Source organism: Mustela lutreola, chromosome 2 (genome assembly GCF_030435805.1).
Source record: "Mustela lutreola isolate mMusLut2 chromosome 2, mMusLut2.pri, whole genome shotgun sequence".
In the NCBI taxonomy this organism is placed as follows: Eukaryota; Metazoa; Chordata; class Mammalia; order Carnivora; family Mustelidae; genus Mustela; species Mustela lutreola.
In genome coordinates, this window is record NC_081291.1 from 70,732,084 (window position 1) to 70,747,670 (window position 15,587).

Genomic DNA, 15,587 nt, shown 5'->3' on the forward strand with positions numbered 1-15,587 from the left:
ATTTTATTGAAGTTTTAGAAATACATTTGAACAGTTTATAACTTATTAGAAGATAACTGAAATTCTCTGTACCACCCTTTCTTAATACCTAGTTTGTCCCTTTTTTAAAAATGTGTGGTTTTTAAAATTTTTTAATTTAAGTTTTAATTGTAATTCCCGTTAGTTAACGTACGGTGTTAGGTTCAGGTGTGCAGTATAGTGATTCAGCACTTGTATACATCACCTGTGCTCATCACAAGTGTGCCCCCCTCCTTTTTTTTTTTAAAGATTTTATTTATTTATTTGGCAGACAGAGATCACAAGTAGGCAGAGAGGAGGCAGAGAGAGGAGGAAGCAGGCTCCCCCTGAGCAGTGAGCCTGATATGGGGCTCTATCCCAGGACCCTGGGATCATGACCTGAGCCAAAGGCAGAGGCTTGAACCCACTGAGCCCCAGGCGCCCTTTAATAGTATAATCTTTTTTGATTTTGGCTTTTCCCTGGCAAGCATAATCTTTTCAAATGCTTGAATCTGAAAAAAACGTGTAGATATACTATGATTTGTTTCTCTCTTGGTACCGAAGTTTTATTTCTGTTTTTGACCTGGAAGAATTTTTAAATACTCCAGTTTTATTTAAGTTTATTAAAACTCGGGGCGCCTGGGTGGCTTAGTGGGTTAAAGCCCCGCATCAGGCTCTCTGCTCAGTGGGGAACTTGCTTCCTCCTCTCTCTCTGGCAGCCTCTCTGCCTACTGTCAAATAAGTAAAATCTTTAAAAAAAAAAAAAAAAGTTTGTTAAAACTATGTTTGGTAGGCAGTAATCCAAAAACACAATTGTGGGAATGCCTGGGTGGCTCTCAGGTAAGCGTCCAACTCTTTGATTTTAGCTCAGCACATGATCTCTGGGTTTGTCAGACTGCTCACAGATTCTCTCTCTCTCTCTCTCCCTCTGCCCGTCCCTTACCTCCCTGACCTCCCTGGGGCGGGGGCAATTTTCACTTGTTCTCTCTCTCTCTCTCTTTTTTAAGATTTTATTTACTTAACGGAGAGAGAGAGCACGAGCATGAAAAAGGTGCAGAGGGAGGGAGAAGCAGGCTCCCCACTGAGCAGGGAGCCTGACATAGACCCTGGGATCATGACCGGAGTCAAAGGCAGTTGTTTAACCAACAGAGCCATCGAGGAGCCCCACACATCTGGCATGTTTCAAAATGCCACTTAGTTTCATGTAATGTAACTTGATCTGTTGGGGGAACCCCTGAGCATAGATGTGTCACTTGCCAGCATCAAGAAGATACTCCTTGATTGCCCTTCTTAAGACCTTCAGAAAGTGTGGGAGAAGCTCCAGGCAGTGGTCAGTAAACCCTGTGGGTCTTGGTGGGTGTGATAAACCAGGAATGTGCCTTAGGCTGCATGGGCGGGCAAAGATAACAGGGCTCTGCCTGAAAACCAGAGTCTTTGACCAGGAGACAAATGAATAAATAGTCCAGGAAGCCTGGGAGCTCTCCCAGGTTGGGTTCCCCAGGGGCAGACTCTGGAGAATGAGTTTATCAGCAGTTGTTTCTAGGCTGGGAGGAAGCAGGATGGAGGCAGGCTCTAGGAGGGCATAAATGTCCTGCCCTCATTGTCGCTGGGGGCAGAGCCTGACTTTCTGTCTGGACTAAGAAGGATAGAGCTGCTACAGGGAGACTCTTCCAGGGAGGAGAAATGGGATGAACAGAGGCTTGGCTGCCTTCCCCACTCCGCACCCCCAGAGGTGCCATGTATAGTGTCTCACACATAGTGTTTAGTGACCTCATGATTAATACTTTAAAAAATTAGGGATGTCCGGCTGGCTCCGAAGATCATGTGATTCTTGACTCAGGTGTCATGAGTTTGAGCCAGGCACTCATGGGGGGGGTGGGGATTGATTAATTTATTAATCAATTTCAAAGATATTTATTTATTTGGCAGATCACAAGTAGGCAGAGAGGCAGGCAGAGAGAGAGAGGAGGAAGCGGGCTTCTTGCTGAGCGGAGGAGCCCTATGTGGGGCTCCTCAATCCCAGGACCTGGGATCCTAACCTGAGCCAAAGGAAGACAGATGCTTTAACCCACTGAGCCACCCAGGCGCCCCAGGAGAGATTATTTAAATAAATATACATATTTTCTAAAAGAAGCAAAAAAATTAAATTGTGTCTTCTTGTGACTTCACAAAGGCTCTGAGAACTGCAAACTGTAGCCCAGTGTGGGAGGAGCTGCTGTTCTTCTGCATGTCGGTTTTCCTGCTCCAAATGCCCATCACATGCCTCTTTTCTAACCCAACCCTCCTCCCCTTAGAGCTCACCTGGGGGGTTTTCCAGCCCAGAAAAACAACTTCCACTGTGTCATCCTTTTTTGTCTCTGACAGGCCCTTTAAGGAGTCAGGTCTACTGCTATATATACCTCAGCTAGCTAGCTAGCTAGCTAGCTTTAATTAATTAATTAATTAATTAACCAATTTATGATTTTATTTATTTATTTATTTGAGATTTTATTTGTCAGAGAGCACAAGCAGGGGGAGTGGCAGGCAGGGGGAGAAGCCGGCTCCCCCCTGAGCAGGGAGCCCAATGTGGGATTTGATCCGAGGACCCTGGGATCATGACCTGAGCAGAAGGCAGATGCTTAACCAACTGAGCCACCCAGGAGTCCCATGTACCCTCGGCTTTAAACAAAAGGAGATGGCTATGGTAAGAAGAATTTATGAACCTGTTTTGTCTGTGACTCTGGCAAAACCGGAAGGCCTTGTATGCTGTGGTTCCCAGGATATCATTGTTCTCTGGGGTTTCATCTTTAAAAAGCAGTGCTAGAGGGGTTTTCTCCCAGGATGAGCTCACTTTGATACTTTTTAGTAACTCTGACATTCTGGGACTATAAATTGGGTTATTTCTTTTTTTTATCAAATCTGCAAGTAAGCTCAGCCAAATTCATTCAGTTTGGAAACAGTTTACTCATCTAATTATCTGTGCCTATAAAAAGGTTTTTAGTTTTTAAAAGGTAGTGATCTGGTTTTGTGTATATCCGTATCGAAAGCTTGTGTGCTCAGGCAGGGTCCTTCCAGGGAGAAGGAACAGTGAGTATGAGGTCCCTGAGATACCGGAACATGGCAGGGTTGCTAGAACATAACATTGGGGATCCATGTGCCTAACTCTAGGGCTTTGGGACTGGTCCCATAGCAGGAAAACAGATGATAGGGAGGGAAAGGAGCTTTTCTTTATTTTTAAATTTTTAAAATTTAAATTTTAAATTTTAAATTTAAATTTAAAATTTAAATTTAAAATTTTTAAAAAATTTTAAAGAGTTTGACTACGCCTTGTGAGTTGGGGTACTGCTAAGGTGGTAGTTGGTGTTGGAAAGAGAGGGAACAGTGTTCATTGAAGGTGTGAAATTTCCTCCTAAAAGGGGAGGGACGTGGCCCCTGGCCGCCTCAGTCCAAGGAACGTGTGACTCTGGGGAAGGGGGTGTGAGTTTAGCCCCACATTGGGATAGAGATTGCTTAAAAAAATAAATACGGAAGGGAACATTGATATGGCTTTGGGAGTGGTCCAGAAACTCTGTTGGTACCAGCTGCTGCATTGAGTCTGAAGCTGTTAGAGCTTAGAGCTTGACAGTGTTTTCTCTCTGTTTTCAACCCTTCTTTTTCAAGTTTGCCATGTCCATCGAGCCTAAACATTTGGTCTGGAGCTGAGTAGGCTGCTCTGGCCCTGGTTTGGCTGGGGCAAAGCACTTGGACACCCCACTCCACCACCAGGTAGTCTTGACTTAATTTAGCTTGGGAATGAATCTGATTCAGCTAGCTGGCCAAATAGGCAGCCCAGATCTTTTACCCTAACCCTGCGGTCAGATGTGCCTCGACATGTAAGGATTTCTTAGTTTAGAAAGTTAATATTGTGCATATACATATATATTAAGGAACAGCACCACAAAATAACGAGTATTAGCCTTTCTCCAATCATGTGCTTAAACGCTCACACTCAGTGGTGTAGGTAAAAGTCATAAGTCATTTTCATATTTGTTTGGGTTTTGCTGCCAAATAGCTTAAGTAAACTCTTTCGGTTTCCAGAGCCTGTTGGATTTTGGAACTCCAGAAAGGGCGTCGTGGATTTGTATGGGACCTCAAAGTGTGTGTCACTGGATGTTTGAACAATACCCTCTGGGACTAATAAGTGTTACTTTTATTCTGGACACCTTCCACCATCCACCACTAGAGACACCCCCAACTAGCTGCTGCGCCACCCCTGCCTCTGCATTTGGGACAATCTTCTTAGCAGCCACTGAGGATACCAAACCCAAGGCTGGCTTTATTGCACCTCCTCTGGGCTTCTTTTCAGTCTCCGTGTCCACTGAAGCCTTCCAGCCAAGCAGAAGTGGACCTTCACTCCCAGTTTCAACATTGACCATCTCATCTGGTTTCCCCCTGCTGGCTTTTTGTGTGCGTTTTGTCCTGTCCGGAACAAAGAAACTGGTGCTTGACAACCTTCTTTTTTATTTCGGTGGAGGTTGACCAGACTTAAAGTTTGAGAATCCTTACTACCCACCCTTACCAAGTGTATTTTTCTTCTCTCACCAGGTGATGGTAGCAATTGTATATATTGCCAAATGGAAAGAAATGGAGGTGTATAAAGAACAAGGATAATGCAATACAACATTGCTTGAGATTTTTTAAAAATAAGGAAATGGCTTTAAAATTTTATCAGCAGTTACTAATAAGTAAGTTTGTGGTATATCCATGGGCGGCTTGATCCAGAACACTCTCCAAGTTAATACAGTTAACTGCAAAAAGGCTGGTATAATAACGTACTTGTATTTGTGTCTTGAAGAAAATTCAGAATATAGAATGTGACGTATTTTTAGATGGTTTTGTTAAAAAGTAGAAACATTGAGTTGAGAAATGGGAGATTTTTAAAAACTATTACACTTAATTCATTTTGCATAAAAATGCATATATGTTCCCTAGTTTTTTTTTATATAAAGTTTTTATTTTTAAATAATCTTTACACCTGCTGTGGAGCTCAAACTCAGAACTCTGAGATCATCACATGCTACCAACTGAGCCAGCCAGGCACCCTCCTAAATTTTTTTTTAATTATTTTTTTTAATTTTTAATTTTTAAAGATTTTATTTATTTGACAGAGAGAGAGATCACAAGTAGGCAGAGAAGCAGGCAGAGAGAGAGAGGAGGAAGCAGGCTCCCTGCTGAGCAGAGAGCCCGATGCGAGAACCCTGGGATCATGACCTGAGCTGAAGGCAGAGGCTTTAACCCACTGAGCCACCCAGGTGCCCCCTAAAATTTTTTTTAATGCTTCAGCACATCTCGCCCCTCCCTCTCCCTTAACATGTCCTCAGCTCAGATCCGACTGGAACTGGTAGTAATTGTGTATGCCCAGGTACAGATTCCTTTCTTACCCCTTTCCGGCCCCCAGGTCACCGCTCTGGAGCAGCATGTGGCCATTGATGGCAGGAGGAACTTATTCCTTTGATTTGGACTATGGTTTTGGAGCACTGGCATTCTGTATATTTTCCCTAAATCAAGTAAAACCTGGTTTTGATGTGATTTTATAGACCTAGTCCTGGCTGGACTGTACTCCTTTTACTTGGTTTAGTGATTTGGGTTTCTTTTAATAGAGAGCATTCAGGGTGGCAGACACAGGTAAGACTTTTGGTTGTCACCCGCCATCCTCCACTTTGTTTCTATAGTGGAAAGCTTAGAAACCCTCCTGCGTGGCTAGTGACCTCCTTTTGTCCAGGCCTGAGTTTGTGGGAGGCCAAATGTCCTCGGTTGTTTGAAGGGACCTCAAACACGTTAAAGGTTTTCCATCAGGGCATCTTGATGACGAGGAGTCTCTCTGTCCTTTCAGTTGACATTCTTCAGTGATGTGGATAGTTCTATTTAAAACTGGAGGCTCATTCTTTCAGGATGCATGGTGTGCTCTCTCATATAGGAGTCCCCTGGGTATGTGTGTGTGTTCGTTCCTTGTTGGATCACAGGTAGTATAAAAAGTAGATTCCAGGAACGCATACACAGTCTTGTTCACTAACAGAGCACTTTATTTAAGCACTGGCTAAGGTCAACTTGCCAACTTGGTATTTTTATTTATTTTTTCTTTACCCTCCCTCTTTCCTCTCCTGCTGGGCCCACATTCCTAGGTCTTTGTCTGTGCCTGGTATTTTAGAAATTATGGGAGAGGAAGGCAGTGGGTGGGGTGTTCTGGGAGCTGGGGGCAGGGAAGAGGGTGGTCACTTGCAAGGTCAGAGGTCAAGCCTGCTCCATTCAGCTGGGGCAGCCAGATTGTCGCCAGGCAAGGGGGGAGGGGCGTTGGAGGGGGCGGGTCTTGCTTCTGCCCGGGAAGCCCCAAACAGGCAGGTCCAGGCGCTGGAATTCCTGCTGCCAGAGGAGCACTCCTACCCCTCCCCCCCTTTCCGGAGCCACAGTTCATGGCCTCTGCCACGTTTCTAGCCCTTTGGAAGACATGGGTTCCAGTTTATTCTTTTAAAACAATCTTCCAGCTATTACAGAGAGAATTGCACCCATGTGTACCCTTACCTATGGCCCCTGTTTTCACAAGCTCCAAAACTGTTGGTTTCTGTCCTTAGAAATTTCAGGTAGAGGAGATAGGGAGCTTCCAAATGGAAATGAAATCTTCCCAGAGTTTTATGCCCAAGTTTAGCTAGATGGTTTATAAAAATTGACCATATTTTCAGTTTCTGGACACTGGTTGTTTTTAAGATTTTATTTATTTATTTGACAGAGAGAGAGATCACAAGAAGGCAAAGAGGCAGGCAGAGAGAGAGGAGGAAGCAGGCTCGCCGCTGAGCAGAGCCCAATGCGGGGCTCGATCCCAGGACCCCGAGATCATGACCCGAGCCGAAGGCAGAGGCTTTAACCCACTGAGCCACCCAGGCGCCCTGTTTTGTTTTTTTAAGATTTTATTTATTTGACAGAGATCACAGGTAGGCAGAGAGAGAGGCGGAAGCAGGCTCCCCGCTGAACAGAGCGCCCGATATGGGGCTCTATCCCAGGACCTTGGGATCATGACCCAAGCCAAAAGCAGAGGTTTTAACCTCCTGAGCCACCCAGGCGCCCCTCTTTTAAAGCCAATAGTTTATTTATTTATTTAAAAAGATTTTATTTATTTATTTGACAGAGAGATCACAAGCAGGCAGAGAGTCAGGCAGAGAGAAAGGGGGAAGCAGGCTCCCCGCTGAGCAGAGAGCCGGATATGGGGCTCAGTCCCAGGATCCCGAGATCATGACCCAAGCCAAAGGCAGCGGCCTAATCCACTGAACTACCCAGGCGCTCCCTAAAAGTCAATAGTTTATTAATTATAAACACCACTGGTGCTATGCTGTTTACTCACCCATAGCTTTTTACTGTTAACCAGTGTGGTGTCCCTACAGTCCTCCTGGAACTGCAGAGCACTGGCACCTCCAAAATCACAGTGTGCTCTAGGCATTTAGAGTTGCATCAGTCCTGTGAAATGATGCCAGGCAAGACTGCATCCAGAGACCCCACTGCCCACTTGAGAGGTATCTATCTGGAGGGGCCCAGTGCCACGGGCTTGGGGCACCCTGCTGCCACACATTCTGACCAGGATTTCTTTTCTGGCTACTTCCTCTGCAGAATACTTTAAAACCTACCATTTGCAGGATACCGCCTACGCACATCATCATCCAGGCTCTGGACTGTAAAAACCTAAAACCCAGAAAAATCTCCTTGGTTCCTCCCAGTCACATAGCTGGTGCCTGGCTTCCTTCTTGGCCCAGAATTATTTCAGAGACTTTTGGTTTGTGGTGTTGAGTTCCTGGGATTTCAGGGATGGAGGTGGTCTCCTGAGGCACCTGGCCAGACCTCTGTGTCTCACATACAAGACAAGCCCAGTCCCATGACTGCATAGATTTCCCCATGGGCAGATGGTGCCAGGCTCAGGCTGAGAGCCTCAGGCCCTTCGCCACTCACTGTACACTTGAGAGCTGTTACTTTTGCACAGATGAAAGAAAGCAAGAGGACTCCACTCATTCCACACAGAGACAAGAGGAGATGGCTTAGCTGTTTGGCAGGGGCAGAGGACAGAAGGTTTGGAGACATGTTCCATTCTGATTTAAAAGAAACCTGCCCATGGGAGGTTTTCGCACCTCCCCAGAGCTTTGAGATTGATGCCTTTGTGCCCTGACAAATGGAGGGAGCAAAGGGAAGGCATGGGGCTGAGTGTTGAAACAGGAGCACCACATTGTAAAGGGAGTGTCCAGGAATACGTTCAGTTTTATCCAGATCAGCATGTTTTGATTAGTATTTAAGGTTAGCTTGAGAATTTTAGCTTTTTCAGATTAGAAAGATTAGATGAACGTTAAATGGTGAACCTGTTCTTAAAAAAAGCAATTGGTCTTGGGGTGCCTGGGTGACTTAGTGGGTTAAGTGTCTTTAGCTTATGTCATGGGATTGAGCCCTGCGTCAGGTTCCACGCTGAGTGCTTGAGATCCTCTCTCTCTGTGTGTCCCCAAACATGATTGGTCTTGAAGGCAAATTACTGTCACCAGCTTTCAGTCTCCCGAGGCTGCTAGGGAAGTACTGGACTAGACAAGGGGTCCTACTCCTGTCACAAACCTGATCCTATTTCCCTCTTAAAATGTGGAGCCCAGAAAACCCGTCATATCAGAACCATTTCCTAGAAATAGGAACATAATATCCCAAATCTTTTCCCTATTTCTGAATCCACAATTTTCTAGAGAAGCAAGCATAACCCATGCGAAATCCCTCACCTCCCTTTTAACTCTGAATCCTGAGTGGACTGAGCTCGTCTCCTAGTGGACATATTATGTGCCAACGTGTTGGTTAGTTAATAATATAACCTGAAAGGGGGGGGCGCCTAGGTCATTGTCTGCTTGGTCATGATCTCACCCCATCAGAGCTCTGCACTCAGTGGGGGGTCTGCTTGAGATTTCCCCCACCCTCCCACCATAGCACGTGCTCTCAAATAACCTGAAGAGAAGAGAAGCAGCATTCTCATTCCTGGCCAGGCACCTTTCTGTTGGGTCTTTCTGATGGGAACATTGCAGCTGTCCCTCCCCACTCCGAGTCCTGTAACACTGTGCTGCTTCTGGGCCAGGGTGAGCACCTGTTCTGTTCCACAGAACCACCTTGCCACAAGTCTCATACCCTGGACTCCAGGATACCTAATAAGAAGCTTAGTGCTCTTAAGAGTGGGTGTCCGGTTTGTCTTGGAACCAGCTCTTCAGAAGGCTCGCATAGGCTTCCCTGTTCTGCCCCTGCTTGCTGTGTGGCCCTGTGACGTCATGACCCCTTGTCTTCATCTGGGGATTAAGCGTATTGTGTATGGGAAGGCAGCCCCTCGGACACCACTTTCCTGCCTGTTGCATGTTGGCTGGCTTTCCCTCACCCCCAGGTGTACCAGTGGCAAATTTAAGCACTGTTCTTCTTTGAAAGCAATCCTGTAAACATTCAGAGAGTGGTGCTGAGTGCTCCACTCTGTGGAGGGATACAGCTAGACTGGCCCAGTTTCTGCGCCAAGGAGCTTTTGCTTTTGAGAGCTCCTCATTTATCAGCAGGTGGAGGTCGAGCCAAACCTTCTCCCCTCCCCGCATGCTGGGCCCCAGGGAAATACAGAACATCGCATAAAGCAATTCTGTCAGCATGGGCTGCCTGGCAGGGTCGGCTCCTTGGAACAACTTGGCAGGAAGAAGAAAGACAAGAAGCTGGCTGACCTTACCACTATCTGCCTTCGCTCCAGAAGCTGAAGCCTGTGGCTTGCTTGAGTGTCTGGGAGAACCGTGCTTTGCACTTTGCGCTAGTCTCCTTGATGGGGAGAGTAGCAGCAAGCTGTGGTGTAAGTGTGGTTAATTCTGGCTCCCGGCCGTGTTTCTTGCCAACCCAGAGGCTGGGGTGGCAAGACAGATTTTTCTGGAAGGTTTTTCATTTGGGCCCCCAGTCTCAGACCAAGGAAACACAATCTTAGAGCTTTCCTGGAGAATTAATCTGAGATACTGGGAAAATTTCTTAGGCAGGAGGATTGTTTTATTTCATCTTTGCCTTTGGAGTGTCTCAGTTACACTTCTAATTGAAACTGGAGTGGACAGACGGTATTGGCTGTTTTTTTCCTTGATTTTGGCCCAAAGGAGGTGGGAAGGGAGGGCAAGCTGTGCTCACATTGATTGCACTGCTCCCTCTTCCTATAGGGGTATGTGCTTGTGAATTTGGGAATGAGTTCGCTGAGGGTCTGGAATCCACAGAGCACCCAGGGTCTGCCCCTTCCTGCTAGTCCCGAATCTCTCCTTAATGGCTGTATGCCCTCTGGTCTGCAGGTGCTGCATCTGTACTGTGACACCTGTTCGGTGCCCATCTGTCGTGAGTGTACGTTGGGCCGGCATGGGGGCCACAGCTTCATCTACCTCCAGGAGGCGCTGCAGGACTCACGGGCACTTACCATCCAGCTGCTGGCCGACGCGCAGCAGGGCCGCCAGGCAATCCAGGTCAGTTCTTCCCCACCCTTCACCGGTTTCCCTTGTTCTTTCTTGCACAGAAAACCTTTCCTGCTCCCTTTTAGATGGCATTTGTAGATTATTGGGCAGGCTCCAGTGTGTGGGGGCCATGGAACAATGACCCAAATGAATTCATGGGACACCCCTGCAGAGTAATCCCTTGGGGAGGTGGAGAGTTGGGGAAAATGGGAGGGGTGTGGCCAAAGGGTTTGTGGCAGACGCTTGGCTGGGCCCCCACCACGTCATCTGCCTGTTTTTCATCCAGCCCTTTGCCCAGATACCAAGTGGGCATTGTGGAAAGACTGGGTCCTTAGTGCTTTCCAGACAGGGGACCTCTGCTGTTCAGATGGATTTATTTATCGGTGAAAATTCAGGGAGCAGCAAAAGTTTATCTCCAACTCTTCCCTAAGTAATGAAGTCCCATCTGGTAACTGAGACCTTTGCTTCTGTTGAGTCCTTGTGCCTTTGGGGTCAGGAAGGGACACGTGTAACTTTGGGGCATAGAGTAGCTCTTCTATAGTCAAGTGGTGGCATGCCTGAAATGATTTAAAATCCTCTCTTGGTCCAGGTGACAAGGTTTTAAGAAGGGAAAAAAGTCATGAGATGTTTTCCTTATCTGGTAGGATAAAGGTTGAAAATCAGGAAACATTGCTAATTGTTGAGCAAAAATTGAATGGAAAACTGTTAATTACATTCTTAGAGTATTTGAATAAGTGAATGGTTTAAAAAATAAGATCCCCCTTTTTTGAGAAATGGTGAAAAATTGATCACATGCTCTAAAGAAGGAGCAGAAGGATGGTGTAGATTTTATTAAGTTTCTCAACAGTTACCATATTCTTTTTTTTTTTTTTTAAAGATTTTATTTATTTATTTGACAGAGAGAAATCACAAGTAGACGAGAGGCAGGCAGAGAGAGAGAGGGAAACAGACTCCCTGCTGAGCAGAGAGCCCGATGCGGGACTCAATCCCAGGACCCTGAGATCATGACCTGAGCCGAAGGTAGAGGCTTAACCCACTGAGCCACCCAGGCACCCCAGTTACCATATTCTTTTAAAAAGATTATATTTAGGGACGCCTGGGTGGCTCAGTTGGTTAAGCAGCTGCCTTCGGCTCAGGTCATGATCCCAGCGTCCTGGGATCGAGTCCCGCATCGGGCTCCTTGCTCCGCAGGGAGCCTGCTTCTCCCTCTGCCTCTGCCTTCCACTCTGTCTGCCTGTGCTCGCTCTCACTCTCTCTCTCTCTGACAAATAAATAAATAAAATCTTTAAAAAAAATAAATAAAAATAATAAAAAAAAGATTATATTTAATCATTTTTAAAAATTTATTTATTTATTTATTTGACAGAAGAGATCACACGTAGGCTTAGAGGCAGGCGGGGGGTTGGGTGGGTGGGTGGGAAGCAGGCTCCCTGCTGAGTGGAGAGCCTGAGGCAGGACTTGATCTCAGGACCCTGAGATCATGACTTGAGCTGGAGGCAGAGGCTTAACCCACTGAGCCACCCAGGTGCCCCCAGTTACCATATTCTACACATGATACTGAGGTAGTCTTTCTGAATAGTCAGATTGTCTGATATTCAACTCCTGTCAACTCTCATATTTGAGAGTCTGTATTTCTGCAGTGGCTAATTCTGGCATATTCTTAAGCCAAAGTGGCCTGTTTTCTTTTTCATGCCTTCATAGTGGCTCTTGGTTGCTTATAAATTCTTGTTTTCAGCATCCCCACTAGTGCAGTTTTATTTCTGTCCTATTTCAGTGAATTTGTCCCCGTGGATGAAGTGGCTTGTGGCTTCCCTTTTTATCCCACCGCCATCAGGCCCTGGTCAAGTTGCCTTACGGTGCTGGTGTCTCTTGGGCTCTGGCTGCTGTCAGCATCACCTGGGGGAGCATAAAGACCTGCTGTGTCTGGGTCTTTCCCCCCAGATTGTGGTACTAGTCCCTTTCTCTCCTTGGAGATCGAGCACACTCAGGTCCTTGAGCCATGTCTGAGAGAATTGCTGATGCTCTCTGCTTCCTGGGATCTGCCCCTCTGGAGAATAAAGTGAGTGTCATAATTTGCTAGAACCTTAAAGAGATCTGTGGTTAAAATGATGGACTCTCAGGGAGGTGGAAATTTGAACTTTTTGTGGAAAGAAGAGAGAAGCTGATGTGCAGAAGATTTTGTCTGCAGTACTTAACTTCCTACAGCAAAGTCAGTGTTAGCGGAGAGTCTGCTGTGTGAGTAGTTAAAACACCCAGGGGGCGCCTGGGTGGCTCAGTCGGTTAAGCATCTGCCTTTGGTTCAGTTCAGGATCTTGGGGTCCTGGGATCGAGCCCCTATTCAGGCTTTCTGTTCAGCGGGAAGTTTACTTCTCCTTCTCCCTCTCTGATCTCTCTAACTCCCTCTCTGTCAAGTAATAAGTCAAATCTTTTAAAGAAAGAAAGAATGAACGAACAAACAACCACGGATGAAATTCAAATGTGAGTTGGTACTACGGTGCCTGATGGGCATTTTGAGTGGAGGAGCCAAGTGGCAGGTGGATATTGGGTGTTTAGTAATCTGCATGGCCACATCCAGGCACACGCGCTAAACATCAACTGCATGAATTGTGAATTGACTTCTTGAATGTCCTTGCATAACTAAGAGTGCGTGGGGAGAGAGAAGGGTATGCTTTTGTGGCTTTTGGTTATAATTCTTCAGAACCTACACTCAGTCAGTGATCTAAATGTTGGGGTAGGATTGGCTACCCATTTCTGTCTGAATGTTCTTACGAGGTTCTCAATACATTGTCCCTTCCTGAGACTATTTGGGAGCCCTCTAATGAAAGTAGAGTGGTTCCTACATGTTAAGGAGGAGTCCCCTGGGTGTTGGTAGAAAAAACATGGCCCCTCTTTCCCTCTGAGTTTATTCTCTAATGCCAGCACATGCCTTTGGGAGAAGGGAAGTTGAGGTAAAGCTTGAGAACAAGTTAGTTTTGTTCCAGAAATCACTGCCTGAAGATCCAGTTTGTTTCGTGTGAGCCGTAGGAAAAGCAGCTACTATCTAGCCCAGGTCATGCTTTTGTTTATTTATATAAAGAGATAATGAGACTTGTGTGTGAATCTACGGGTGTTTTTCCTCTTGTTGGTCACTAAGCAATGGAAAGGATGATGATACTGAGATTTTGAGGGGTTCCCCTCGGGGTAAAGAAGTGACCTTGAAATGCCAGGAAAGGACACTGCTTGGGGTGGGTACGAAGTGCTTTGGGCACTTGATTTCTCTTCTTTTCTGTGTCTCCCCGCCCCCCTGCCTTAAGATTTTATTTATTTATTTGTCAGAGAGGGAAGAGAGAGCCCACAGGTGGAGGAGGTGGGGCAGTAGGCAGAGGGAGATGCAGACTCCCCACTGAGCAAGGAGCCTGACCTAGGGCTCAGTTACCAGGACTGTGTGATCATGCCAAAGGCAGATGCTTAACCAACTGAGCGATCCAGACATTCCCAGACACTTGATTTCTTCTTGCAGTTGGCTGAAATAAATATTAATGAAGTAAATAGCCCAATCACATAATTTTTATGTTGCCACATAATAGCTTTTATATTAAAGAATGCAGAAGATGTTATGAAGACTGATTTCTGTTTTTAATACGAATACTGGAGAAGGAAGGAACAACATAGTCAATTACAACAAAATTTGGGGGGAGCAGTAAGTTACGTTAACATACACATAAAATTGGTGCCATGCCACCCCATCCCCTTTTTAAAATCACTTAATCTATTTAAGCCAAAATACAGAATGATCATAGGGTAAGAAAAGAGTTTTGATTTTTTTTTTACAAGGAACTTTTTTTTTTTTTTTAAAGATTTTATTTATTTATGTGACAGAGATACAAGTTGGGGGGAGGGAGCAGGCTCACCGGTGAGCAGAGTCCGATTTGGGACCCTGGGATCCTGACCTGAGCCTAAGGCAGAGGCTTTAACCCGTTTGAGCCACCCAGGCACCCCTACAGGGAAGTTTTAAATCACAAGTTTGATTTGGAAGTCATTGGTCTTTTAAACTGTTCATTTATTCTTCGTAGTACTACTAAATAAGTCATTTGGGAGCTTTTAAATATTGCTTGTTTGTACTGGCAAATTGACAGATCCAAGAAATAGAGTATATATTCTGTAAATAGGCTTTATGTTTTGTTAATAAGTTAAGAAGACATTAAGGTGATAAAGGCATAGATTTAATAGATTTAAATTATGATAACAAACACCAGAATAAAAACCTGAGATAAGGTATTCTTATATGAAAAGGAACAGGACCAGTATTTAAAAAAAACAAAAACAAAAAAACAAAAAACCCAAACTGAAGGTAGATATAGATTAAATACCTAAAGACACAAAAGCATTCTAAGATTAGAAGTGATACAGGAGGGGTGCCTGGGTGGCTCAGTGGGTTAAAGCCGCTGCCTTCAGCTTGGGTCATGATCCCAGGGTCCTGGGATGGAGCCCCACATCAGGCTCTCTGCTCAGTGGGGAGCCTGCTTACCCCTCTCTCTGCCTGCCACTCTGCCTACTTGTGATCTCTGTCTGTCAAATAAATAAATAAAATCTTCAAAAAAAAAAAAAGTGATACAGGAAACATGTGAACTTGTGCATTTTTAAAAAATTTTAAAGTAATCTCTGCATCGCAGATACTGGGCTCAAACTCACAAGCCCGAGATCAAGAATCTCCTGCTTTTCTGACTGAGCTAGTCAGGAGCCCCAATAATTTGTGCATATTATTAAGTGGAGAATAACTGGGGCACCTGGATGGCTTTGTTTGTTAATAAACACCGGACTCTTCATCTCCGTGGTTTCTAACCCAGCATGGAGCCTGCTTTATTAAAAAAAAAAAACAAAAACAAAACTACTAGAAAATGGGGTAGAGAAATAGTTACTCTGAGAAGACCACAGTAGTTAAGTACAACTTTTAGGAAGGAAGGCATGAAAAGGTGAAGGAATGAAAGCAGTACAGGCATCTTCCAAAGGGACAGTCCAGTTACTTAATGCAGACACAACACAGGTATATTCACCTGAGCAATAGGCCAGTTAAAATGACACCAGAGCACTGTTTTGGATAAATAACAAAGTATGTACATCACACTTAATCTTTTTGGGTAGGAG

At 45.3% G+C, this 15,587-nt stretch overlaps 1 protein-coding gene across 1 annotated transcript in view; it reads left to right on the forward strand.

Annotated features, from left to right (window-relative positions):
• Positions 1–15,587, forward strand: part of TRIM71 (tripartite motif containing 71) — a 69,451-nt gene that overhangs the window by 37,802 nt on the left and 16,062 nt on the right. Inside the window, exon 2 of the mRNA XM_059162188.1 lies at positions 10,308–10,475. Within this exon, the coding sequence (XP_059018171.1) occupies positions 10,308–10,475 (168 nt within the window). The remainder of the gene's footprint in view (positions 1–10,307; positions 10,476–15,587) is intronic.